Consider the following 27071-nt stretch of genomic DNA (forward strand, 5'->3'; position numbering starts at 1 on the left):
TGTTTTAAAAAAGGAACTTTATTTCATTTTCATTTCCAAGTACAAAAAAGTGTGAAACAGGCAAAAATGTCATTCCTTTACATTAACATTATATCATTATCATTATAAATATCATTACCATTATCATTGTTAAAGCTACTCGAGAAATGTCCAGTACCGATTTCTACAGAAAATCCGTAGCACCATTACCGTTCATAAATAATTCTTGATTTGTTCCTGTAAGGTGGGAGTAAGAAAATGTTTAACCTGATAGAAAAACACTGAAAGCTAATTTGAAATGTCACATTCTGCCTGTGTCCAGCAGGTCTTGAAATGACAATTTAAAACTAAGGCTACAAATGGAGAACAACAATAACAATAACCATAGTTATAATAACAATGCCAATTATTATTGACATAGTTAAAGTTAAATGTACCAAACACGACGATAGTCAATAGTATTTTGAGTTGAAACAGATGGACAACTCTGCTCTATAGGTGTATTTATCACTGGCCTACTCCAGAAGCTGCTCGGCTTCACGCTCCCTGAACTTTGACCTTTAACCTTTGAACTTTCACGTACAGCAGGTCTCTACAGTCGAGCCATACCTTGTGCAAATATCTTGGGTGAATTAAAGGTGAAGGAAGGCCTATTGTTTTAGTCCCTCCAGCCCATTATTTAAATGGAAAAGGCACTTTATGGAGCACAAGAGGGTTCGTTTGGATCAGCAATGTAAAAAAGCTTTTGAGTTAGTGTAAAATTAGTGTAAAGAACATGTTAATCAAACAGCCACCCGGCTGGAGTCAAGTTGAGTTTATCAGAGAGGATAAAGTAGGGATTATATACTGAAAAGAAGATGCAAAGTCTGGAAGCAACTAGAGGCTGCTGAGACTTTTATTTCAGTGTGTTGATGTACTTCCAACTGAAACGGAATATTGAGTAGGGGGCGGGGCTTTCTCGTACACATCATTCCCTCATGGCAAACTAACAATAAGAGGGCGTGGTTAAGAATATTGCTATGCAGTTGCTATGGAAAACCATCAAGTTGATGTCAACAGAGGAAGACCGCCACTCCTTCCATCTACCAAAATTAAATTAGGATTTACCAAAACATTTTTTTTCAGTGGATTAAATTGCACAGATTAATTATTCACCTTCAGAATAACAATGTGAGCTAGAGAAATAAACATTGTACATTTTGATCTTACATGGACTTTAAGGACAAAAGTGCATGTGAAAGATGAACAGGGGCTGTCTGTCTTTCTTATCCCTCACTCCATTTCAGATTTGTTTTTTCTATTAATGGCAGAGAAGTAAATGTAAATAATAAAACAAACAATACACATCCTTCACTTTTCCATCTCTCCCTGCATGCAGACCTGTAAATCTTGGTATTCCCTCTTCCCATTCCAGATCCTTCCTCCTTGTATCATTCTTTCTCTTCTCGTCCTGTGCCTGTCGTGTTCCTCTTTAAACCTTATCAAGCAGAGAGCGGTGACAATAGAGCAGGCGTCGAGGGGTCCCGTAGCGTCGGAAGAACAGCAGAGCCCCCAGAGTGATGAGTACGCAGGCCAGAAGAAAGAGTGGGATGACGATGGCTGCGGCTCCGCCCATGGCTCCGCCCTCTGAGCCGTCCACTTCAATGATGAGTACCTCCTCATCTGTGCCGGATCTCCTCTTGGGCTCCTCCGCTTCACAGCCCATCCAGTTAGTCAGGACCGATTTGGGAAAGCCAGGCTCCACTTTTAGCTGCTGATTGTTAAACTTCCAGTACTTATTGGCTTTGTAGAAATAGGCGTTGGCTGTAAAATTGTGGAAAAGGTGAATTCAGTTTAAGTGGTTCTAAATGTATAAATCTCAGTGTGATATGGAGTGTGCATGGATAATATGCAACACATTCTGTTATATCATGCACAATATCCCTTTATTGCATTTCTTAGCTCCTCATGTCGCTAGTTAACACACTCAATTCATTTTTTTTCAACACATCCTAAAATTTCTAAAATATCAACCGCAGGTAGATATGTTTTTTTATGGTAAAAGTACCATAAATAATACATATACTATCAAAATCTGAAAATATATAGATCAGTTTATTAAAAAACATAATCAAAATAAAACATTTTTTGTTGTCGTCTCTATTTTTTGAAGTATGCCATAAAATAATACAGATTCTCATTTTTATTTAGTTTTTTACAATAAAACCAATATCAGGTGTAGTAGTGCAACAGGATTATGTTTGTTTGATTTCTTTTGTAAACCAACAATGCTGTGTGTGTAAACCATTATTTAAAATGACATTAGCAGATTATTTAAAACAGTCATAACATGGTCAACCGCTTAATAGAGCAGGCAGTTAAAGGGATATATACTTTCAAAAGTTTGGGGGCATTGAGATGTATTCAGCAAAGGACGCATTAAATCAGAAGATCAGAAGTGACTTTTGTAATTCAAAATAAATAATATTTATTTTGTAATTAGAATATTATATTTCTTAATTATATAATTTTTATATTCTTTTCAAACTTTAATCAAAGAATTCTAAAAACGCTGTCATGACTTTTACATATCTACTATGCAGCACAGCTGTTGATGATAAAGAAACATGTTTTTTTGAGCACAAAATCAGTAGATTAATTTTATTGGAATTACATTATAACATACGTTGAAATAGAAAATGGGTACTTTCAAATTGACATAAAATATATAATGAAGCCTATATATACACGGTTGAAGTCAATTTGGTCTATTACTTTGTCAAAATTGTATATTCTTATTTATTTATTTACTTATTTATTTTTATTCCTTTATTATCTGTGTCCCTGTCCTGTCACTGTCATTCTGTTGCACTGTGGAAACATCTGTCACAGAAACAAATTAGTCATATGTGTAAACATACCTGGCAATAAAGCCCTTTCTGATTCTGATATATATATACAGTTGGAATCAGAATTATTAAACCCCCTTTAAATGTTTTTTTCTTTTTTCAATATTTCCCAAATTATATTCAACAGAGCAATGACATTTTTCACAGCATGTCTGATAATATTTGTTCTTCTGGAGAAAGTCTGGTTTGTTTTATTTCGGCTAGAATAAAAGCAGTTTTTGATTTTAAAAAAACAAACATTTTTAAGGTCAAAATTATTATCCCCTTTAAGCTATATTTTTTCAGTAGTCTACAGAACAAACCATCATTATACAATAACCTGCCTAATTACCCTAACCTGCCCAGTTAACTTAATTATTCTAGTTAAGCCTTTAAATGTCACTTTAAGCTGTATAGAAGTGTCTTGAAAAATATCTAGTCAAATATTATTTACTGTCATCATGGCAAAGATAAAATAAATCAGTTTTTAGAAATGAGGTATTAAAACTATTATGTTTAGAAATGTGTTGAAAAAATCTTCTCTCCGTTAAACAGAAATTGGGGAAAAATTAAACAAGGGGGGCTTGTTTAATTTTTACAATAATTCAGGGGGGATAATAATTCTGACTTTAACTGTAAACATTAAAAAATAAATGTTAAATACCTACTTATTAAATATTTATTTATTACTTGTTGTATGTAGTTTCAAATGAAATGATTACTCCAGTCATTATTGTTTTTATTACTAATATAATAATAATAACAACAATAATTAATATCAGAGTGACCTTTGAAGGGTCATGTGACTATGAAGACTGGAAGCTGAAAATTCATCTTTAAAATCACTAAAATAAATGATTAAATTAAATGATAAACTACTTTTAAACAGTTATTTTATAGTGCAAAAACATTTCACACTTAGCTCTGTATTTTTGATTAAATAAATGCAGCCTTGGTGAGCAGGATAACCTACTGACCCCAACCTTTTGACCGGTACCGGACATTTGGACTGTATAAATTTGCCTTTTGCACAATAAATAACCAACACAAAAAATAATGATTCTCCTGTACCTCCATCCTCACTCATAAAGGCCCCTTTAACATTATCCGGTACTCCTTGCCATACACCGATATCTTTGGGGTAGTCCGAATCCACAGATCTGCTTTCCTCATTGAAACGGTAATATCTAAAAAAGGTAGAAGTTATAAATGACTTTAGCAAACAATAAAAGAAAAAGAGAAGTTCACAGAAGTGGAAAAGGAAACTTTTTTTTTGATTGCATGACACAAAATCACATCAGTCTGCAACCAGACACTGGAAACTAACTTAGTTCCTCGGAAGAAGTAAGTGTTGCCGGTGGGTGTGTAGAAAATGGCGGCATCCAGCTTGTCTCTTGGTAGTCCTGTGCCAAGCTCCTTAAATGTTTTTGGATAACCTTCCTCCATTTTAGCCTCATTGAAAACCCAGTACTTATCTCCTATTGAGAAAACAAACAAGCATTATTGCAACGTCTGTGACCCCAGAAGTACAATGAAAGGCAATAAAATACAAATAATTGACGCACCTTTGAAGAAAACAAACTTTCCATCATTGCGTTCATAAGCTGCGTTGATGGACGGAGGCAGTCCTTTCCAGAAGTGTCCAATGGGCATGGGATACCCCTGCTGAGGTTTACCATCACGTACTCGCCAGAACCACTTTTCCTGTGGAGAAAAAAGGTGTGTATTTTGAAAACCTGGTCTGTTGAAATTCTTGATTCTGATTGGCTAAAATGTTTGTTTAATGCACAGGTAGTTCCAGTCAGTTTTAAATAAGTTTGAAATACATAAGAGAACCTCAAACATTAGTAGTAACCATAGCAGATCAGTGACAGTTGCCGGAGCCTTCATTCATCTGCGCAATTTTGAGGACACTGACATGTGCTTTATGTCAATTCACAAATATGCTTAAAAAACCAAAGGGTGGCACAGTGGCTCAGTGGTTAGCACTGTCGCCTCACAGCAAGAAGGTTGCTGGTTCAAGTCCCGGCTGGGACTGTGTGCATTTCTGTGTGGAATTTGGATATTCTCCCCATGTTTGCGTGGGTTTCCTCTGGGTGCTCTGGTTTCCCCCACAGTGCATTACAGGTGAATTGGGTAAACAAAATTTACTGTAGTGTGTGTGAATACGAGAGTGTATGGGTGTTTCCCAGAACTGGGTTGTGGCTGGAAGGGCATCACCTGCATAAAAAATATTCTGGAATAGTTTGCGGTTCATTACACTGTGGCGACCCCTGATAAATATGGGACTAAGCTGAAGAAAAAATGAATGAATGAATGAATAACTTGTACATGTAACGGAGGCCAGCTAGTAAGTGCTGTGCAGGTACACCTCACTCCTCTGACCTCTAAAGGTGCAGACGCTAGAGGCCATGGTCTTTAGCCTTCTTGGTAGAGCAACTGACTCCCATGCGGAAGGTCGCCGTTTCGATACCAGCTCGGAGTGGGTTGGGTGGCGTAGGACCGGCGGGGTGACATTGGTGCCGTGACCCGGATGGGAGTGAGGTTTAGGGGGGTGAGTGTAACAGAGGCCAGCTAGAAAGTGCTGTGCAGGTAAACCTCACTCCTCTGACCTCTAAAGGTGCTCTAGTGACGGATGCTAGAGGCTATGGTCTTTAGCCTCCCTGGTAGCGCAACCGACTCCCATGCGGAACGTCGCCGGTTCGATACCAGCTTGGAGCGGGTTGGGTTGCGTAGGACCGGCAGGGTTACATACACATGGTTTAGCTTGCATTAATTTGTACCTTGAAGACGAACATCTCTCCCCTGAGGAACGCAATGGTGTCGAAGTGTCCCTCACATATGTCAGGACCAAATGAAGGCCGTTCTGGTCTGCGAGTTGGTGGCCGGGGGGCCGGTGGTTGGGGCTTGTCCTCAGAGCCTGCACCTGACAAAAGACACAGGTAAGCATTTCATCAAATTTTTCTTCTCTCTTCATTTTGGTTTGATAATGCATAAGCAGTGTTGGGCAATAATGCGTTACTAGTAAAGCGTTACTGTAATGCGTTCCTGTAACGGTATTACTTTCGACAGTAACTAATAGTGTAACGGCATTACTTTTGACAGTAAGTAATACTGTAACACATTACTTTTTAAATATAGTAACTCCATTATCATTACATTATGATGTGTTTGTCTGTTACTTGCTAAGTTAATTCATTTTGACTGCAATCTAGCCCACATCTTTACCAACCACCATAAAGAAGACGCCTTGTGTATCAGGCACCAGACTGGACAAAAGTCAAGCGAAAGCAGAGACCGAATGTATGCGAGAGAGACTGAGTGTGCACAAGAGAGGCCAGTTGTGCTCGCAAGAGACACTGAATGCTCACAAGGTAAACCGAGAGACTATTAACGTTTATTTATTAATAAGCTATTATTAATAATTAATTACTATAACTAATACTACCATGTTTGTAGTTTCAAATAAATAAGCACACATTTGTTATCTGAAGACACAGTGACAGCACTGAAGTGGCGTTATAAGGGCAATAATGAGAGCATTAAAAATGCTCTTTGGAAAAAGTAACTCAAAAATGGACTTTTACCAGTAATGCGTTACTTTCTGGTGTAAGTAATCAATAAAGTAATTGAGTTACATTTTGAATGAAGCAACTGTACCTGTAACTAGTTACTATTTTTCGTCTCACTTTATTTTGATAGTCCGTTTGTTGAATTTAAGTAACATTGCAGCTAATTCTCATTAGATTATAAGTAGACTGTTAGGGTGTGGTTTAGTGTTAGTTGACATGTACTTGCACTGTTTCTTATAGTCAGTTAAATGTCTGTTGAAGGAGCAGTATCAACAGATATAAGCAGACAGTCTACTAATACTCAAATGGACCATCAAAATAAAGTGTTACCACTATTGTTTAGTAACTAGCACAACACTGTGTTTTAAATTGTTTAATTAAACCTTTTTTTGCAGTCAACACATAAAGGATGTTTCAACATGGTTGTTTTTTTGTAATTTTGTTTAAATGTGACTTTTGACTTCAGATGTCTTTACGTAAAAACTCTACTGTAAATGCATTAATAGCATATTAAACAATTCGATTCTGGAGTTGATAATGAGAATAATTATTGTATGCTTGTTTGAGCTTACATATTTATTAAGTCTCATATAATATATATATATATATATATATATATATATATATATATATATATATATATATATATATATATATATATATATATATATATACCATTTAAATTATGTACAATAACATTAGATGACAACTATCAATTAAAAACTCTTTCAACATTTACATATTTTATTAAAATGATCTTTCTTATTTAGTTCAATAATCATACAATTTAAAATCTGAACTAAAAAGAACGTATTTCTCATAAAAATTTAATGAAAACTAAAGTGACTTAAACTTTTTTTAAATTATCAATGATGTAAATCTTGGATCAAAATAAATTTTAAAGTAGATTTAAAAATTGTTTATAAGTGACTATATATATATATATATATATATATATATATATATATATATATATATATATATTCAATTCAATTCAATTCAATTCAATTCACCTTTATTTGTATAGCGCTTATACAATGTAGATTGTGTCAAAGCAGCTTCACATAAAAGGTCACAGTAAATAGGAACAGTGTAGTTCAGTTTGTAGTGTTTAAGATATATATATATATCTTCAACAGATATGGCGATTTTTCAGCATCAATATCACAATTGTCACAATCACCAGCGTACTAAACCTTACAGATCGCTGGTAAATTCAAAGATCACATAGAACTACAATTCTGCTTGTATATGGACTACAAGATCCAGTCATGCAACACACACCTGCTCCAAGTCTCCATTTATTAGACTCACACAGCTAAAGCTGCTCATGATTACTGGACTATTTATACAGCACACAAACACACAGAAGAGTCTTGTTATACTGTTAGTGAACATTATGATGCGTTTCTCTTGTTTGTTTGTTTTTTCCTGTTTGGTGCCTACCTTCTCACCACTCGCCTGTTATTTTGACTACGAATCTAGATTTGCCTGTATACATCTGTTTGCCCCTGTGTTGACCGTTGCTTGCCTGACCATTTTCTGCATAATAAACCCTACGTTTGAATCCGCCCCTCCCTTGTCAGCATTATAGAAATGTGTGCACCTGTAATAGTCACATCGCAATATATGCAAGGTTGTGTCTGAATTATAACTAACCATGAGCCACATAATTGTATTTAATTACTGTATTTAAAATTAATGACTTAAAATTAATGACTAATATTTTTATATAAAGAAAAATGCATGCTTTTTTGCAATGCAAACAGGCTACCATATATTTGCTGGATTCCCCGTCTGTCATCTTCGGGCAGTACAAAGTTCTCAGTGTCCATCCACTGGTAAAATGGAGCCATGATGGCGGAGGGATCGCCTGAGTGCTCCAAACCAAGAGCATGACCCAATTCATGCACGGCCACCAGGAACACATCATTACCTGAAAGAGAGCCACAAACACTCTTCATACAAAAAATAGCAAAGAATTTACATCTAAAACCCTAGACACATTTTCAGATCATCTTCCTTACCTCCCTTGTCAACATTGCCTGTTGTCCAAGGCTCTGCTTCATCGAAATGTGTGTCTCCTCCAATGCCGTGACCAGGAAAGTACGCATGGGCCAGGAAACCTCCCTCACCATCAAATGGGGTGCTGTCTCCATGAAAGCCTTCCGCAAAGAAAAGCATGATGTCTGCAAACTTCTCCACCTTGCCATTGATCTGACTGTATGGGATTTCACGAAACTTGAGGGGCGTCACGGCCTCCCAAACTCTGAAGGCCTTCTTGATGGCCTCATGTGTAGCCCGCTCGCCCACTTTTGGAGTGTAGTTCTGGATACTGAGAAATGAAAACATCTAGAGTTAGTTTTTACCAAGTCTGAGTGGGTATTTCTGGAACAAAGTGAAGAAACTGGTATTTTTTAATATGATGTAATGTGTATCTTCTTTGAGTTCTGAAAAAAATAACCAGTCTATATATTAATTTAATTAAATCTATTAATACTCTGGAAAAAGAAGAACTAGACTATCTATTAATACTCTAGAAAAAGAACAACTAGACGATCTATTAATGTTTCCTACTCAAAGTTGAAGTAGACTATTTATTAATGTTCTGAGAAAGAAGAACCAGACTATCTATTAATAAAAGAAGTTCATAATCATTTACATGCTCTGAGTAGCTTTCCATTATTGTCACATGTACCCACGTAAAAAGGCTTCTCGTAAATGTAGGGGAGGTAGAAAATGATTGGATGATTGTGGTTTGCTATTGCTGTGATGTCATGTGAGTGACAGCTAGTCTCGCCTTCACGTTATGTCAGAGACTAGATGTTGTGAAAACGGCATTTTTATAAATAGTGCATGAAATTTGTACTTAACCAGACTTAACAAGTCCTTATGGATGTGTTTAAATTCACATCTCTCTGTCTGCACATGTTAATTGGTTGAACGAAATAGTTACAAAACATGACTCATTCGTGTTGCCAGATATTGGTGTAAAAAACACCAAACAAGGATAAGTTGCTTAGTGCATCTGACTACATTAATAACCGTAATAAAGTCAATAGATTTATAAGTGAAGCCAAGAAAAGGACCACAGATGCTGAAAATAAGTGGATATGGCAACACTGCAGGCACGCACACACCACAACACTTCTATTGTCAGGTTTGGTGTTACCAAACCAGCGAAATACCTGACAGTCATTTATCAACCGTCCAGGGGTGTGTTCCCAAACAACTACATAGCTCGTGGCTGAACTTTCATAGTAAGATGCATAGTTTTGGAAATGAACGATGTAGTGACGAGTGTTTCCCCAAAACCGTAGTTTCTCTATCGGGGATCCATCGTTTGAACCATGTTAGTTATAACGTAAAACGTCAATAATGATGCTCTAAACGGGGTGGAGTAACAACTAATTTAGAGAAAAATTTCACTTTTAAATCATAGGTCACCTATAGCTTTCGTCATGAGCCACGGCTGCGTTCAAAATGGCATAAATGTTTTCGAAGTGCCCTACGAAGGGAACGCATTGTCAATATGAAGATCGCTAAAACTGAACTGTAAAAATACCTTGAAAGCAAATTACACCTAAGAGAGATTACTTTCATGTTTTTTTAAATCAATCCAGGTTTAAATGTTGGAATGTTCTAAATAAATAGGGCATAGGGGGATAACTGGGAATAGAACGCAACCAGAAACTATGCTTCCAACTACAGCTCTAGAGATGTAGTTGCAAGTGTACAATTTTGCGACGCACTTTGCGAATGTTCGTTGAAATGATGGATTTGACTTTCATTATAATGAAATTACTGATTGCAAAGCCTTGACACCATATCATTATGTGTTCTTGATTGTTGGTAAAGTTGACAATTTTTACTGTTCATCATCAGTTGCAGGGCAAAAAAGCGTAGTTTCTGGCTTTTATATAGAGTATAGTGTGTGTGTGTGTGTGTGTGTGTGTGTGTGTGTGTGTGTGTGTGTGTCATGATTGCCAGCGATCTATGCTGAGGAAGATCGCTGATAAACTACAGACTGGTAACAAACTACAAATCCCTACATTCTGCTATACAAACACCGGCTTCCACTTCCACTGATCACACACTCACAGCTGTAACCCGTTTTCTAGGATTGTTTGGTACAAAACAGGAATCAAAGAAAATAGGCTTGATCCAAACACAAGGCGGCGATCAAAGTATTAAATAACAAATGAAACTGAGATAAAGCTCAGGTACACACACATGCCCGTACATTCAAGTTCAAAGATTCCGTCACAAACAAAGTGTGCTGGGTATATTTATAGTCCAAACAATCCTAGACAACAGCTGTGAGTGTGTGATCAGTGGAAGTGGAAGCCAGTGTGTACATAGCTGAATGTTGGGATTTGTAGTTCGTTACCAGTCTGTAGCTCACCAGTGATCTTCCTCAGCATAGATCGCTGGAGATCATGACAGTGTGTGTGAGAGAAACCTTTGCCCACCTACCTTGATATGTCTGAGAAAATCAAAACTATATAGCTCAGCTCTCAATCAGACCACAGTAAACATAGTAAGTGTATTTATGCACACACTCTATAAATTGCTGGTATACTCCATAGAACTCCATATAAAAGCCAGACACTTTTTTGCACAGGCCTATCTGAACGGTTAATTGTGCCATCTGATGATCAACAGCAAAAATTACACATTTTATCTCTTCCCAACATAGAAACAATCAAGAATGTATAATTATATGGCATCAAGGCTTTGCAATCAAAACTGTCTTTATAATGAAAGTCAATGGGGTAAAAACAGCCACCAACATAATGAAAGGGTAGTCAATTTGAACAAAACACAAGAGTTAATAAAATTGTTAATAATTTTAGTCAAATTTTTAAATCTTTGTTTATTTTTAGCTTACTTCTAGATAGTATTAAGAAACATGAAATAATGAATGACAGAAAAGTGCATGAAATAATTCTGGATGAAGGGGAATATGAATGCTAGTATGTGTCCTCTAAAAGCATGAGTGGTCCATGTCTGTACTGGCTAACAATCTTCAAAATATCTTATTTTGTGATCGGCATTTGGAACACATTGAGGACGAGTAAATAATAACAGGATTTTCTACTCTTAAACATTAAACTTAGATTCTCAGAATCAGTTCCTTACCTGTAAGTGACCTCTCTTTTGTCCCATTTTGAGCCCTGGGCAACATAGCGTTTTTTTCTTAGGTTGCTCTTCAGTTCAGAGCCAAATTTATCAGGAACGCCACATCTCGGCCTCTGCATTGCCCTGACAACATCATGTTAATGCAAAACAAATGTTATTCAATCAGAAAGCTGGCTGCAGTTTAATTCTTTGTCGAGTCAGAAATTTGCATAAGCAATTTAACTATAGGCTAACATGTCTTTCAATGGTTGTAATTCCAAAATTCAAGATGTATAAGCCTGGGTGAGACTTACGAGAGTGTAGCTGGATCCATAGTGCCGGTGACTGTGAGGCCGTAGAATTTCTGCATGGCCGAGATAGCGGAGTTGATGGATTTAGGAGAGCGAATAGCCTGAGCTCGAACATCACCAGGTGGAAGATATCCATACTGCTGGAGCCATGCCTTGGAGAGAGCAAATGACACATTAGTGCACAACATATACTGACAACACACTTACTCTTCACTCATTCACACTACTAACACTATGAGATGAGATCAAGCGGGATATTGACACTACTGTCTTCTGTAGAGCTGCTCAAAAACTAAATCATGTTTGTTTTATTATTTATTCTGCAACATATCCAGTTGAAGTCAGAATTATTAGCCCCCCTGAATTATTAGCCCCCGTTTTTTCCCCAATTTCTGTTAAACGGAGAGAAGATTTATAATATTTGACTTGATATTTTTCAAGACACTTCTATACAGCTTGAATTGACATTTAAAGACTTAACTAGGTTAACTAGGCAGGTTAGGGTAAAGTTATTGTATGATGATGGTTTGTTCTGTAGACTATTGAAAAAAACAGCTTAAAGGAGCTAATAATTTTGACCTTTAAATGTTTTTAAAAAAATTAAAAACTGATTTTATTCTAGCCAAAATAAAACAAATAAGACTTTCTCCAGAAGAAAAAATATTAACAGACATACTGTGAAAATTTCCTTGCTCTGTTAAACATCATTTGGGAAATGTTTAAAAAAGAAGATAAAAATCAAAGAGGGGCTAATAATTCTGACTTTATCTGTACACTGTAACTAACACTGAGCTATAGAAATGTGCAATATTTATTATACGATAATACTGTATCTGTTGTTTAGTTGTTTGAGTTTGTTACCCACTTTATAAAAAATTGCAAAAAAAAACCTCGAATTCGATTACCGCCTTGTGGTCCTATGCCAATCCTTCCCCTCTCTCTGCTCCCCACACTGTCCTGTCAATACTCTCTACTGTCCCATCAATTAAAGGTGAAAACCCTGAAAAAAGTTTTTACTGTGTATGCTATACCCTGCAGGCACAGGGTGCTAACATGACGTCATATTGGCATTATACCCCAACGTCATGGGGACGTTGGATTTTGTTTGGAAATTAAAATTGGGTTGATGTCAGAACCCAACATCAGGCCGATGTCAATGTCCAACCTAAAATCAACCATATATTAACGTAATTTGACGTCATTTTTGGACGTCAAAATAACATTGTCCTTAGACGAAGACTAGACATTGAATTTTGGTCACCTGACGTCATGACCTAAATCTAACCTAATATTAACTTCTTATGATGTTGTGTGCCTGCTGGGTAGTTAACATAATCCCACATCTGATCAGTTTTTGTTTTGTATCCCCTATGAAAACCAAGCAGATGAAGGATATGCAGAGCAACACGATGATAACGATCACAGACAATTTTCCGCCGGATTGAAATCTTTCCATCCGATGAATCCAAACATAGTGTTGTGAACAATAAATGAAGTGATTGGGCTGTTATGTGTATTTATATGCCACAAGCTGCAAATCTGACTTTCGGACATTCACACGCTCCACTAAAATAGTTTCCAGCTGTTGAAAGATGTGCATGCTCGCCAATCCATCTGCTTCTTTTTGTTAAAATGCAGACTTAATATTTATCTGTTGAGGGAGACCGCAGGCATATACAACTTTGTGCCGCACAGCACTTTATTTTAAAAATGCACAATCACAAACAAAACAAGGTGCCTGTGGAATTAAAGTCTATTCTGTGCTACTTCACACACATTGAAAGAAGAAATCTGAAATGACATGTTTTTTATGCTATTCATTAACAACAGCTTACTCCATGTTTCATACGTCATTTCAAACATGACAAAACAAAACAAGTGCTTACATATTCGATTCATGTTTTACTTCTTTTACAATGTAGATTGTGTCAAAGCTGCTTAACATAGAAGTTCTATTAAGTTGAATCTGTGTCAGTCCAGTTTTCAGAGTTGAAGTTCAGTTTAGTTCAGTTCAGTGTGGTTTAAATTTCACTGCTGAAAATCCAAGTCCATTCTGTTGATTGGATAAGAATTGGTTTAAACCATCGCTTAAATTCTGAAAAGAAACATAATCAGATCCCCTCGATCCTGGTTCAGATTCAGTAATTATAGGACTTCAAATGTATAATTTCAAAAGTAAGTAAACGCTGATGAATTCATAAATTAATTTACACAAATCATTTGACTCAATGATTCATTTATAAACAGTCACTTTATGGTTTATGGCAGTCATTTAATGAGGTGATTTAGTACTGAATTGAAAGTTTGAGTTGAATAAAGACAATAGTTAAAGGCATAGTTCACTCAGAAATTCACTCAAAAATGAAGATTTACAGAAGAATTTTGGAAAAAAGCACTTCCATATTATTTGTTGATCTTATAATGAATGACAATGGCTGCTTTTTTGTGTAAGAGTAAATAAGGGAAATTTAATTTTTAGGGGAAATATCATTTTAATAATAGTCTTTTATGTGTCTGGAAGGCCATCCGCCGCATAAAACATATAAGAGTAACTGGTGGTTCATTCCTCTGTGCCACTGATAAATCAGGGACCAAGACGAAGGGAGCGTTATGATTTTACCAAGTATGATGCGATCCTGGATTAACATCTATGTTGATTCTGGAAGATAATTTTTGTTAGAAAATGTAATCCATACCTATTCCCTACCCCTAAACCCAACCATAACTATAAAATATTCCCAAAATCAGAGGGGAATAATGGTTGGATAACAATCATGTAGAAGTGTATGAACCTAACCATCAACCTAAACTGAGGTTGGTGACCCCGCACGATAATAAGTGAGTGATAATTGTCACAATCACCAGCTATCTAACCCTCTTACAGATCGCTGGAGAACATTCACATTCACAAGGACTACAATCCTGTCTCCATACAAACTACAAGGACTGTCATGCACTACACACACACACACCTGTTCCAAGTCTCCTCTAAATAGACTCACACAACTGAGGCTGCTTATGTACTGATTACACTCACATATATATGGCTCACTTTGACACTCTCATTGCTGAGTCTTGTTTGGTTAGCATCCAGTAACATTACAAAGTGTTCCCTTTTATAGGTTTGACGCGTTTTGACCCTTGCTTTGATTTATTGTATACCCTGTCTGCTGCCTGTATCAACCATTTGCCTGTTACCTGACGACGCCTCTGGATTGTCTTGTTTGTGCCTGTTTGTGCCTGTTTTTGATCATTGTCTGCCTCACTACGATTCTTAATAAAACCTCCATAAGGATCCTCACTCCGTTGTCATTGACTCCCTTGTGGTTACAAAAATAGTCTTTTATTAAAAATGTGAATTTTCAGAGCTGCTTTATTTGATAAGATTTGCATCCTGGATTTATATTTCTTGTTTATTCCTGTTATGATCTGCTTTAAAACAATCTGTGTTGTATAACATGCTCTATAATTAACTCTGACTTGACATCCATCTGCATCACAACTCCACTTTAACATTATAATCAGTCAAATTCATCATGTATAAAGCAGTATAGTTCACAGACACCCAGAAAAGTTTCTCTGGAAAACATCTCCACTTCTGTCAGAGCATGAAATAGCACAGGTGTCAGTGCTGTCGCGGCTGCAAAGGTGACCTCAGTGAAGTAAAGGTTTGAAGTTTAGCCACTGCTCTGAATGTCTCCACATGACATGCTGTCTGAATTTATAAAAACTAATTGTACATAAACCTGCCAAAGTCCACAAACATCAGTGATGGACCGCAGTGCAAACACAAGATGTGTGTTAGTGTATGTGTGTGTGTGTGCTTATATGACCTGGTTAAACTTTTGTGGGTTAGAGAGTGTGTGAACGCTCGAAGGCTTTAACTGTGGCTTGTGTGTTGTAACTGTAAGTGACTGTGTGTCTGAGACTTTATGACTCTAATTTAACTTGTACATGTGTGTGTTTCCAACCAAGGTATACTTTGGGGATGTATTTGCTGATGAAATGTCCCCTAATTTTATCAAGGCCTATTTTGCTTTCAAAGAATATATATAACACTTACACACACTTTAGTTTTCTATTTAACTTATACTTTAAGGGATAGTTCACTTAAAAATACACATTTCCTCATCATTCACTCACATTCGCAAAAACCAGTAGCCTGACGTCCTGGGGCTGCTGTTGTTTCATCAAAATCTATCTACATTCTGCTCGACGGGCTAGTTGGAGGAAAAATAAATTTCAAGGCCTTTACATTATTTCACAAAAAGGATAATTGTGTATGTTGTGCTGCTGATGCAGCTGTTTTTATTCTTTGTTTAACACAGATAAAGACATTTTGAAGAAAAAGTTTTCTGTTTTATTCAATTCAATTCAATTCACCTTTATTTGTATAGCGCTTATACAATGTAGATTGTGTCAAAGCAGCTTCACATAAAAGGTCATAGTAAATTGGAACAGTGTAGTTCAGTTTGTAGTGTTTAAGTTCAGTTCAGTTTGTTTAAAGGAAAAAGAAACACAAACTGGTCTGAAATGAGTGACAGGTGAGTAAATAATGACACAATTTTCTAGTTCAGGTGAAATATCTATCTACGGCATCATTTTTTTGGTTATTTATGTTGGAATATCTGGCCAATTTTTATGTGTGTTCAATAAAAAGGAGAGGGTTTTTTCAATGTCAAAAATATTAGTAATTTATTTGATACAAATGAATAATTCGAGGACAGAGCTCTGGGTTACGTTACCCCAATGCAATACAAGAATTACATTCAGGAGGTTCGCAACTAACTTACATTTCCATGACTCCAACATATATGAGCAACTGATATTAACAGGTGGAGTTTTGGTGTAACGTCACTTATCAGTCATTCTGCAGTCCTTTGGCTGTTGCACCCAAACATACTTCCTCTTTCTGCAATCCTTCTCTGCATACCAGAACTGAACAGTTAAGTGCATCTTCAATATATTTCACAACTTCTACAAGCATCTAGCTTCTTGTGACATGTCTAGACTTTTTATTAGACAGAAGTCTGGAGCAAGCACCCCATCTACCCCACCCCCCCCCCCCCACACCACCCCCCCCCCCCCCCCCCCCCCCCCCCCCCCCAATTGTGTAGCCTATAAAAAATGCCAGTATCCTTTGATTTGGCAAGTGTATGTTTTTGTTCAACAAATAATGTATTTTATATTTGGGCTACTTAAATTTATATTCGGGTTACCCAAAACTGAAAGGGCTTGCCTGAGTGCAACCAGGAATTTAGACATTCTGTGAGCCCTGAAGTGGTTTTAATCCTAAAATTATCTCTTTCTGTTGATATTCTAAAGAAACAGTTACATTTAAAAAAGGTGACATTCTTTGTCGTGGGTTATAATCATGACTTTGGTTAAGACAGACCAGATTTCCTGAACTAAATTAACAGTTCCTCTGTTCTCACTCTTTCTGACTTCTGACATGAAAGGAGAGAAAAAAGAACAAAGAAAGAAACAAATAAAATCTAAATATATCGTATAATTTGAGCTAGTCAGACGACAATGGAAATGCAATTATGTTGCTTCAAAGAGCTTCCTAAATAGGGTACGCTTATGAACCTGTACACTCAATGAAAGAAGCGAATGTAAAAAATAACTGACTAAAAACTGTGTCTAAAAACTGACTATGAACACTTATGAAGTAGTATTCTGAAAATAAAACTGAAGAGACATGTCTTCCTCGTGTCAATGGTAGTTTTGACCATGATTATAGCTCTGCAGGTGGTTGGAGACTAATCTGGGCTGTTAACACAAAGGTTACAGGTTTAGGAGTGACTGTCTGTTGGGCAAATGGGCAAATGTTGGGTTGAATGGGCAAATGCCTCATTTTAAGGATCAGACAGCCAGTGTCTCCTTTCCAACCACAAAGAGTGTCAGCAAAAATTACAAGCAGTTTGTCAGTAATCCGTGTGACCTCAGACTGCCTCTCTTTCTTTCCTTCTTTTTCTTTCTTTCTTTCTTTCTTTCTTTCTTTCTTTCTTTCTTTCTTTCTTTCTTTCTTTCTTTCTTTCTTTCTTTCTTTCTTTTTTTCGTAATAGTTCAGTACGCTTGAGTCATCAAGCTGCTGTTTGTGTACAGCTGTTGCTAGGTGACGGCCACGCACAAAGCGCCAAAATGGAAAGACATCCACATATTACGGTCATTCTGCTTTTACTGAATCTTTTGGTTTTGACACCAAAGAAAAATACAGAGAGCCACTTGCGTCTATCTGCTGCAAAAATTATTAAAAACGTTCAGAACATCACGCGATGTCTGCAGAAGTCGTTTTTTGGTGGAGACAAGCAGACATTATCACTGTTTGCACTGGGTCAGTCCCGCTTGTCGCCATGGTAGGTGATACACAGACATACACACACGAATTAACGTTATTAAAAGTTTGTTGTACAGTTGGCGGTTCACTTCCGTTATTTGGTACGATTGCATTTATTTCAGAAGTGAACTGTACCAGAGTTCACACAAACTGCACCCAGACTACCTCTTTCAGGCAGACTCGTGTACGGTTTAAGGGTGCGCACCCGAGTTCAGAAGACAGCCTTCACACTAGCTACACGTACCGAACTCTGACGTCAAACGAACCCGGGTGTAGACCAAAAGTGCTAGTGTGAAAGCACCCCTTACATTTTGTTACAGATTCCTTTGTCATAGTAAATACATTCCACATCTAAGTGTCAAGATTTGATCTCTACAGTTTTAACTTACAAACTACAAAAAATGAAATTAAAATTTATTTTGTTAAACTTTTCAAAGGCAAAAGTTACAGTAACAAATACTAAGGTCTTGCAATTCAATTACAAAGTGAAAATAATTGGGGAAAACCCATATGAACATTGATAAAATAACAAAATTTAATCTAAAAAAAAACTTTTAATTGTCAATTGATCTAAACCACTGTAAACCGAGGCGTCATGTTGGATTTGTTGAAAAGGCTGCTTCACACAGTGTGCTCTAGAATCGTTGCTATTAAGCATTTTAAGTGCTTATTTAGTGATCCAATAGACCCTTTTTCACATTCTGGGTTTCTCAATAGCGGAAGTCATCATAGTTTGGAAACTTAGAGCGTCATAGTGAATAAAAAGAACACAACAAATCATTTTTTACAATCTTATTAGCTCAAATAATAAAAGAAAAACTCCACGTTGATGTTATAAAGACTTTCAGAAAAAGGGGAAAAATTGTGTGAGACAGCCAGAGGAGACAATAACATCAAATTTACTGTCCTGTCCCATAGATGCTGTATTAGAAACTCCTCGCACAAGCGGGAATTTGTTTTTTTTGTAATTTGAAGCAATGATGATATACAACATACATAAATGCATATAAATGTTCAGATGGTTTTTAAAAAAAATCTAAATATTAAAAACTTTCAAGGATTTAAGATGCTGATGACCCTTAAACACGTCATAACAAGCTTGTGAAAAGGGTCCATATATAGAGTTAATAAAGTAGGCTGGTGCACATTGTAATATTGTCTTATTTACACATTTTGGATTTATGTTTGGACTTGTTCTGTTCCAGCAAGATCTGACAATACTAATGGGTAAGTATAGGTGCGCATACAAAATACATTTACAACTACACAGTACTTCACTATAAAGGAATGTACACTTTGTTACAACTGCTATTTTTAAAGACAATTTCTATAAACATGTTTACAATATAAACTGTAAACAAACAGCAGTTCTCAACTGTAAAACTGATGGACTAACCAAAAATATTCTGTAAAGTGTTGCACACTGTAACCTATTATGGTCAATTTCTGGCAACCACAGCTGTCTGCATTTTACCATATATTACACCCATTTCTTTTTTTACAATGTAAAGTATTATGCAGAAATAGATACAAAATTAACAACTATTTATTCAGCTTGGTTCTAATACACACTGTATAGAATATTTGTGAATGTGCTTACCTCTCTTGTAAATTCCTAAACTGTGTGTATAGAAGAGTAACGAGCACTAATAATAATAAGTAAACAGACAACTACGTTTTCAGCAACAGGCAAAATGCTACAACAAAACGATATGTTAGCACACTACAGTGATTAAACTTTCCCAAAAGACATTATAATTTGAACGCCAGCTACGCTTATGTTAGACTGCTTTTCCTTATCCCGAGGTCTCCATAATCCTGGGCCAGGCCATATCCTGAGCAGATACTGTGGTGGTCATGGAGGAGTGGAGAGTCTCTGCATCAATCCTGTGGCCAGCCTGAAAACCCACCGGTGACCTACTCACATCTGTATCTTTTACACGATGGACGTCCAGCGTTTTTCAGCCCCCGGCACCTAGACTGCAGCTCTGCACAGGAAGTTTGGCCAGAGAAGAAATGGTCATGCCCCTACTGGCTTGCTGCATTTGGGACTAGTGGAGCTGCACATCGATAGATTTGCTCTTCAGTGTTTGGACTTCCAGCAGTGAAAATTAAACCACACTGAACTGAACTAAACTGAACTTCAACTCTGAAAACTGGACTGACACATTTTCAATTTACTAGAACTTCTATGTTAAGCTGCTTTGACACAATCGGCATTGTAAAAGTGCTATAGAAATAAAGATTAATTGAAATTGAATTGAATTAAATCATATCTAAAGAGCAGCTTCACTAAATCAGTGAGTGCTTTCACACTGGTTCATTCACACAGTCGATTTTCCACTGATCTACTCTTTAGCGGAGGAAGTACAGATCTGGATAACACACTGTAATGTTAACCTGGTCACCCTTGCTCCATTTCTTTCTCTCAGCCCGGTCATTTAATTCCTCCTCTTTTATGAGTGCTTTCTGTGTGTGGTGGCTCCGCTGTGGTGACGCACCCCGTTTTAGTAAAAACACTCTAACTCATGAGGATGAAAACGCTTCCCCCTCTCTCTCTCTTACTCCCTCTGAAGGCCACTCTTCTCCCTCCTGAAAAGCCTCTGGTCTCCTCTTAATTCTGCCAGCAATCCCAGCATGCTCTATGGCTCTGGAGCTCCCAGTGGTGGACGTCAAAGGTCCCATTTAGAAACCCTCCATCGTTACCCTGACTGAGGAAGAGCGAGACACTGTGTGGCCAAAGCGTCGGCTATTACCATGCAGACAGGTATAGCCTTTATTGAGTTCACTGAGTCTCGGGCTGTCTGGGAAAGTTTTATGCAATAATCAGGCAAACACACACAGGTCTGGGAACAGATTTCAACAGTAAACATTTACTCACTCATGATAGGTGGCTGGCAGGGTCAGAAATGTGAGGTTTAGTGTAATCTCAGGATATGACGTTACTAAAACATGCAACCAAAAGCGTTTAAAATCAGCTCTTCTTCAAAACGTAGCCAAGATAAGACGGCTGTTCTGCAAAACAATTTCATAGTGTTGCAACATGGGAAAACACATTCCAAGTTGGGAAGAGGATCATGTTGTTTTTGTGGTGCACAGTTTTATCACTACCCTAAAATAAAAGTCTGCACAGCTCTCAACTATCCTATTTTCTGATTCTTATAGTTTCTCTGCAGAAGATATCTGCAGTCCGACTTTCCAGGCTTAGAGGGGAAAAGCAGCATTTATGATTTTAACAGTGATCTGCTGATCCTGAGGTATTAAACAGGGGGGAAGCAAGCTGAAACTAATGAGAGAGAGAGAGAGAAAAAAAACAAAACCTAAGAAAGTCCGAGTTTAAAATATAAAAACAAAGACTAGAAGAAAAAGGGAGAAAATGAGGGCAGAGGTGAGTCTCAATGCACGACCAGAAAGGACGAGTCAGTCGTTCCTCCTTGACTGTGCCAATGGAAAAAACTGAAAATTTAAGACATTAGTGCACGAGTCTCACTCTGCATCTTCACATGGAGAACCCAGATTACCTGACCCTATTAACTGAGGAAGCTAAACGAAATTGAAGATCTTTTTCTCACCCCCAGGATCCAAACTATCCAAAAGCTTCAATTTTTATGAATATGAGAACACTGAAGTTTTGTACTAATCAGAAGAAGTTGAAATTCTCATTTCAGCAGTTACAGATGGATTAAATTATCATCCACGCTGTTTCATACTCTAGGGAAGGTCCAATATGGAGATTTCAGCAAAAAACGCCTTATAAAAACGCCTTATATTTGAAAGCCTTTAACTTTATAGGCCAGTAAATAAAGCCTGATTACAAAAACACAAAACTGAAAGTGAACACCTAGATCATGTCTTCCAAAAATCATTTCCAAGTTGTAATTCTGAAGTCCTATTTGTCATAGTGAATAACAAGCATAAACACTTCTAAGTCATCTAAAGTTATTCCATAATATAATAATAAATAATAATAATATAATAATTCATTACATGATCATTTTTCTTATATTGGTGAACAAACATTAAATATAAGCATTCATCGCTCTATACCAGAGATGCCCAAACTAGGGCCAAAGCTGGCCCATGGTAACCTGAGAAGAGAAGAAATTGAATAGGGAGAGTTGGGGCCAATTTAACAGAGATTGTCACTTGTTAATTTCACATAACCTTCTTTTTGTTTGCTTTATTGCTCAGCTACAAAAAAAGATAACTAAAATTAAACGTTTCAATAAATGTATCTGTAAATGAATCTAATTTTATAAAAATGTAAATACTGTCACACGAAAGACAGAAGACAATGCAGAAACTAGGCGAGCAAATCAAGGCAAAAACAGGTCCTTAACTGAACTCCATTCTGATATGAATGGGATTGGTTTTGTTTCTAATATAATAAATTCATTGTAAATTGTTAAAAATTATACTGTATTAGTATAATTAGTATAATTATATTAATAATCATTAACATAAATCAGAGTTTTCTATTTTTTTTTTTAGATTATTATATATAAAGAAATGACCCATAGCAATTTTAATGTAATACAGTTAGTGTATTTACCTTCGGCCCACCATCCTCAATCAAGTTTGGTTTTTGGTTTAGGCACCCCTGTCCTATACCAACAAGACCATTGATATATTGTGCATCTCCATAAAACTCAAATACAGTTTTACATAAGTAGTTTTTCCTTAAAAAACAAACCATTTTTTAAATTCTTACTGTACACCTTCTTAAATGAAATGTCAACATATTTGTTTTCTTTTTAACTGTGTATAAACATGCAGTGTTGGAAAGAGTACTAAAAAATCATACTTAGGTAAAGTACCATTACTTGCCTAAAAATCTAGTGCAAGTAGAGTAAAAGTATCGTTTGTAAATATTACTCTAAGTAAGAATAAAAAGTAGACCTTTTAAAAGTACTCAAGTAGTGAGCATTGAGTATACACTGTTAAAAAGCTGATGCACTTACGGTGTAATTTGTGGATGTGTGTAAATGTAACACTCTGTAGTGCATTTAGTTATTGCCCAGCAGGCCACACAACGTCATTAGATGTTAATATTAGGTTAGATTTAGGTTGTGATGTCAGGTGACCAAATTTCAAGGTTTAGCCAGCGTCTAAGGACAATGCTATTTGATGTCCAAGAACGACGTCAAATGACATTGATATTTGGTGGATTTTAGGTTGCTAGGAAAGTGACCAAAATCCAACGTCGAGCCAACATCTTAAACCAACGTCATATTGACGTCAAATACTGACTTTTATTCATCAGGTAAGGCAACCAAAATCCAACATCTGATAGACGTCATAGTGGTAACGTCCACACAACATCAAATTGTAACATTAAACAGATGTTAATATTTGGTTGATTTTAGGTTGGATGTGCTCTAATTCTCATAGACAAGAAAAAATAGAGTAGTGACTGAAGGTTGAAGAAAAGTAGTGGAGTAAAAGTAAAAATACTGCACTAAAAAAGTACTCAAGGGAAAGTAAAAGTACACATTTTTAAAACTACTTAGTAAATTACAATTTCTGAGAAAAACTACTCCATAACAGTGATTTGAGTATTTGTAATTTGTTACTTTACACCACTGATAACATGACACATTTCAGTATTTAAGCCTCTTTAAGCGGATGAAGGTCTGGATTCAGCAGACTTTCAGCAGATGCTTTGCATCTGTAATACTACTTAAACAAATACATCATCTCTCATCTATGGTCTGGAGAGGGGGGCAAAGCCCAGCTGTTTTCCATAAGGAATATGGCTGAATTTCTAACTTTTTTCTTTGCCATTTTACTGCTGTAAAATCAAAATTACAGCACCTGTAAAAACACCCAAAAGTGCAAGGCTGTTGTCTGAGAGACTGTTAAACCCAGGCGAGTCCAGCAAAAGCTGTAATGTAATGCATATGGCAAGTTCATTAAAAGTTCAAAAAAAAAAGTTGTACACCTCATGAAAACTAATAAATCTTACATTATAATGCATAAAAGAAATACTGAAATAAAGTCAAATAAAAAGTCTAAAGAGTGACTGCAGTTTCGCATGCGCCGGGCATCTGTGATTCAACCTTTTGCATGACCTTGCCTTCTGATCACGCGACTCTCACATCAGGAGGCTGTTATCGTCCTTGAAAACTTTCGAAAGCATGGTGGAATCTGCATTTTTTTCCACACCATCCTTGGGTACATCTCTCAGCCATCTCAGCAATGTGAAGGAGTGTAAGAGTAAGGAATGATTGGATATGACTAGAGACAGTTATTAAAATGTCTTAAATCCTCTCTCTGATCTTGTTTTCTTTATTTTAGCCAGTTAAGATTTTCTGGCTTGCATTTGTGACAGCTGACGCCAAAACGTCCTGAAAAACTGCCGGTTTGTTCTCTCCCCCTCACAGTTATGTGTCTACCAGACATGTAGGCCTATTTTTGAAACAGACACTAGAATTGCTATGAGGCGCATAAACAAACCGCCTATTTTACCATTAAAAATAAAGAATGTGAATCTAGTGCAGGGCAGACACCAAAGAATTACACGCTTTAATAACTAACCCTCTAGAGCCTCTGACTAACTCTTGTTTGGGTTCAACCTGATATTTAAGAGTCTGAAAAGATGCAGCTTTTTTATCTGTACTCATCGGTGAATCATGATGAATAGGCTACACTTCTTGAAGGAAATCCTGACATGCGCAAACATCTGAGAGCATCTGTATTCAATATAGACTTGACAGTCTCACAGACAGAGTTGAAAGGCACACATGCGCACATTACAGCATCTAAAAGACGTTTCTGTTACCTCTGGTCTCACTTCTTTGTCACTGGTCCCGCTTTGCACCAGAAACACACTAGCGAGGGCGAGAGGCAGAAGCCGAGGTAACGTCTGCAGTTTCGGTAACATTCCTCAATGCGCGACGGTACTGAAGTCGGGACACAAAAACGCTCTAGGCTCCGGTCCTGAAGATTTTTTCCTCGTAGTTTTTCAGTTAGTTTTTCCTGAGTCAGACCATTCCAATCGTAAAAAAATGGTATAAAAGTTCGTATGTTTTCCAAAGTACAAAATGACTAACTTAAGAAGTACGCACGATCATAATGAAGAGTTTTCCAAAAGTAAAACTGGAGCGCAGATGTTTTCAGATGTGAAATATATTGATCTCGGGTCTGTGCTATATTGTCATCCTGCACTGGAGATTTCTTTTGTCCTCCGCTGATCTCCACAGGCGGTTTCGGTGTCAGATTGGAGACGTGGTTGTTTCTTTCGTCCCCTGTGGAAATGCGCCTGCACTACAGAGCATCTAACAGGGAGGAGGAGTTAAGAAAGAATCGACCCTGCAGATGTGCATATTTCTCAGTGTGCGAATTATTCAGTGACTTTCATGTGGGGGTTGACTTTTTCAAGGAATTTCTGTCAGAAATGAATGCCTTTTGTCGCACAAACGTCAAAAAAACTTTTGTTGAATGATTAGGCCCCCCTTTAAATTTTTTTTTTCTTTTTTATATGTTTCCAAAATGATGTTTAACAGAGCAAGGAAATTTTCACAGTATGTCTGATAATATATTTTTCTGGAGAAAGTCTTAATTGTTTTATTTCAGCTAGAATAAAAGCATTTTTATGCTTTTAAAACCATTTTAAGGTAAAAAATTATTAGCCCCTTTAAAGTATATTTTTTCAGATAGTCTACAGAACAAACCACTGTTATACAATAACTTGTCTAATTACCCTAACCTGCCTAGTTAACCTAATTAACCTAGTTAAGCCTTTAAATGTCACTTTAAGCTGTATAGAAGTGTCTTGAAAAATATCTAGTCAAATATTATTTACTCTCATCATGACAAAGATAAAATAAATCGGTTATTATAAATGAGGTATTACAAATACAGTACAATAGTACAAATGAAGACAGATATTTTTCTGAAGAGATGGAAAAGTATCACAACATATTTAGATATGTATATTTAGAGGTTACTTAACCTATCACCAATGTAATTTGAGGTAACAATGTAACACAACGTAACTTGATGTACAAATGTATCCTCTGAAAAGTAATTACGATGGAAGTACCTTATTATTTATTTATTTATTCATTAATTTTAACTTTTTTAAAATTTACTTTCAATATAAATTTTTCATATTTATAATTTCCTCATCTGTAAGGGGTTAGAAGATTGGTTGTTCTAAAAAAATTGATAGAAAAATCTTACATAATAAGTAAAAAAAATAAATAAATAATAATAATAATAAAAAAAAAAAAATATATATATATATATATATATATATATATATATATATATATATATATATATATATATATATATATATTATGTTTAGAAATGTGTTGAAAAAAAAAACTTCTCTCCCTTAAACAGAAATTGGAGAAAAAAATTTACATGGGGGCTAATAATTCAGTGGGTTTAATAATTCTAACTCAATTATATAGGCTAGGTTGTTTGTGGCACATTCTACCAAAAAAGTTCATTATCTGTCCCTGAAATAAAACATAAATACAGTGAATAAAAAGTATTTCCTAGAGTGTCTAAAATGAACTGATGGTTGATTTTTGAGTTGTTCTGTACAGGAATATGTCATTCGTCTGGTTCTCAGATTTTTTTTTTCTTTATTAAAAACACTTTACAAATGTACAAACCCGGTCATTGTCCTTGTCCTCAGCCCAACTGAACCTACAGCTTTAATAGTTTTGTTATGCCAAAAACTTTTATTTAGAAAAAAAAAAACACAAAAAGAAAGTTTAAGTTGTTAACATTCAAAACAATAGATTTAAAAACATGAAATTATACATATATTCCACAAATAAATACTACAAATATATAATACAATAATTTTTTTTACTGTCCCCATGTTTCTGTTAGTCCTGTTGCAGTTGCATTAAATTTAAGATAC

General features: G+C 36.2%; 1 protein-coding gene across 1 annotated transcript; it reads right to left on the reverse strand.

Annotated features, from left to right (window-relative positions):
* Positions 1-25453, reverse strand: mmp14a (matrix metallopeptidase 14a (membrane-inserted)). Its single transcript, XM_056461297.1, has 10 exons — positions 24972-25453; positions 11854-12002; positions 11561-11683; positions 8446-8753; positions 8193-8354; positions 5630-5772; positions 4412-4550; positions 4174-4324; positions 3918-4033; positions 1-1782 (listed from the first exon to the last, which is right to left on the reverse strand). The coding sequence occupies exons 1-10, from the start codon at positions 25071-25073 to the stop codon at positions 1451-1453; spliced, it is 1725 nt and encodes a 574-aa protein (XP_056317272.1). The 5' UTR covers positions 25074-25453; the 3' UTR covers positions 1-1450.
* Positions 25454-27071: the final 1618 nt, after the last annotated feature.

This window comes from Danio aesculapii, chromosome 7 (genome assembly GCF_903798145.1).
Source record: "Danio aesculapii chromosome 7, fDanAes4.1, whole genome shotgun sequence".
NCBI classification, from domain to species: Eukaryota; Metazoa; Chordata; class Actinopteri; order Cypriniformes; family Danionidae; genus Danio; species Danio aesculapii.

Coding starts and splice junctions, on each gene's coding strand:
- mmp14a (XM_056461297.1), bottom strand. CDS start 25,073: ATGTTACCGAAACTGCAGACGTTACCTCGGCTTCTGCCTCTCGCCCTC. Junction 4,551..5,629: donor GAGAGATGTTCGTCTTCAAG/GTACAAATTAAT, acceptor TTTTCTCCACAG/GAAAAGTGGTTCTGGCGAGT. Junction 4,034..4,173: donor TACTTCTTCCGAGGAACTAA/GTTAGTTTCCAG, acceptor TACCTTTTTTAG/ATATTACCGTTTCAATGAGG.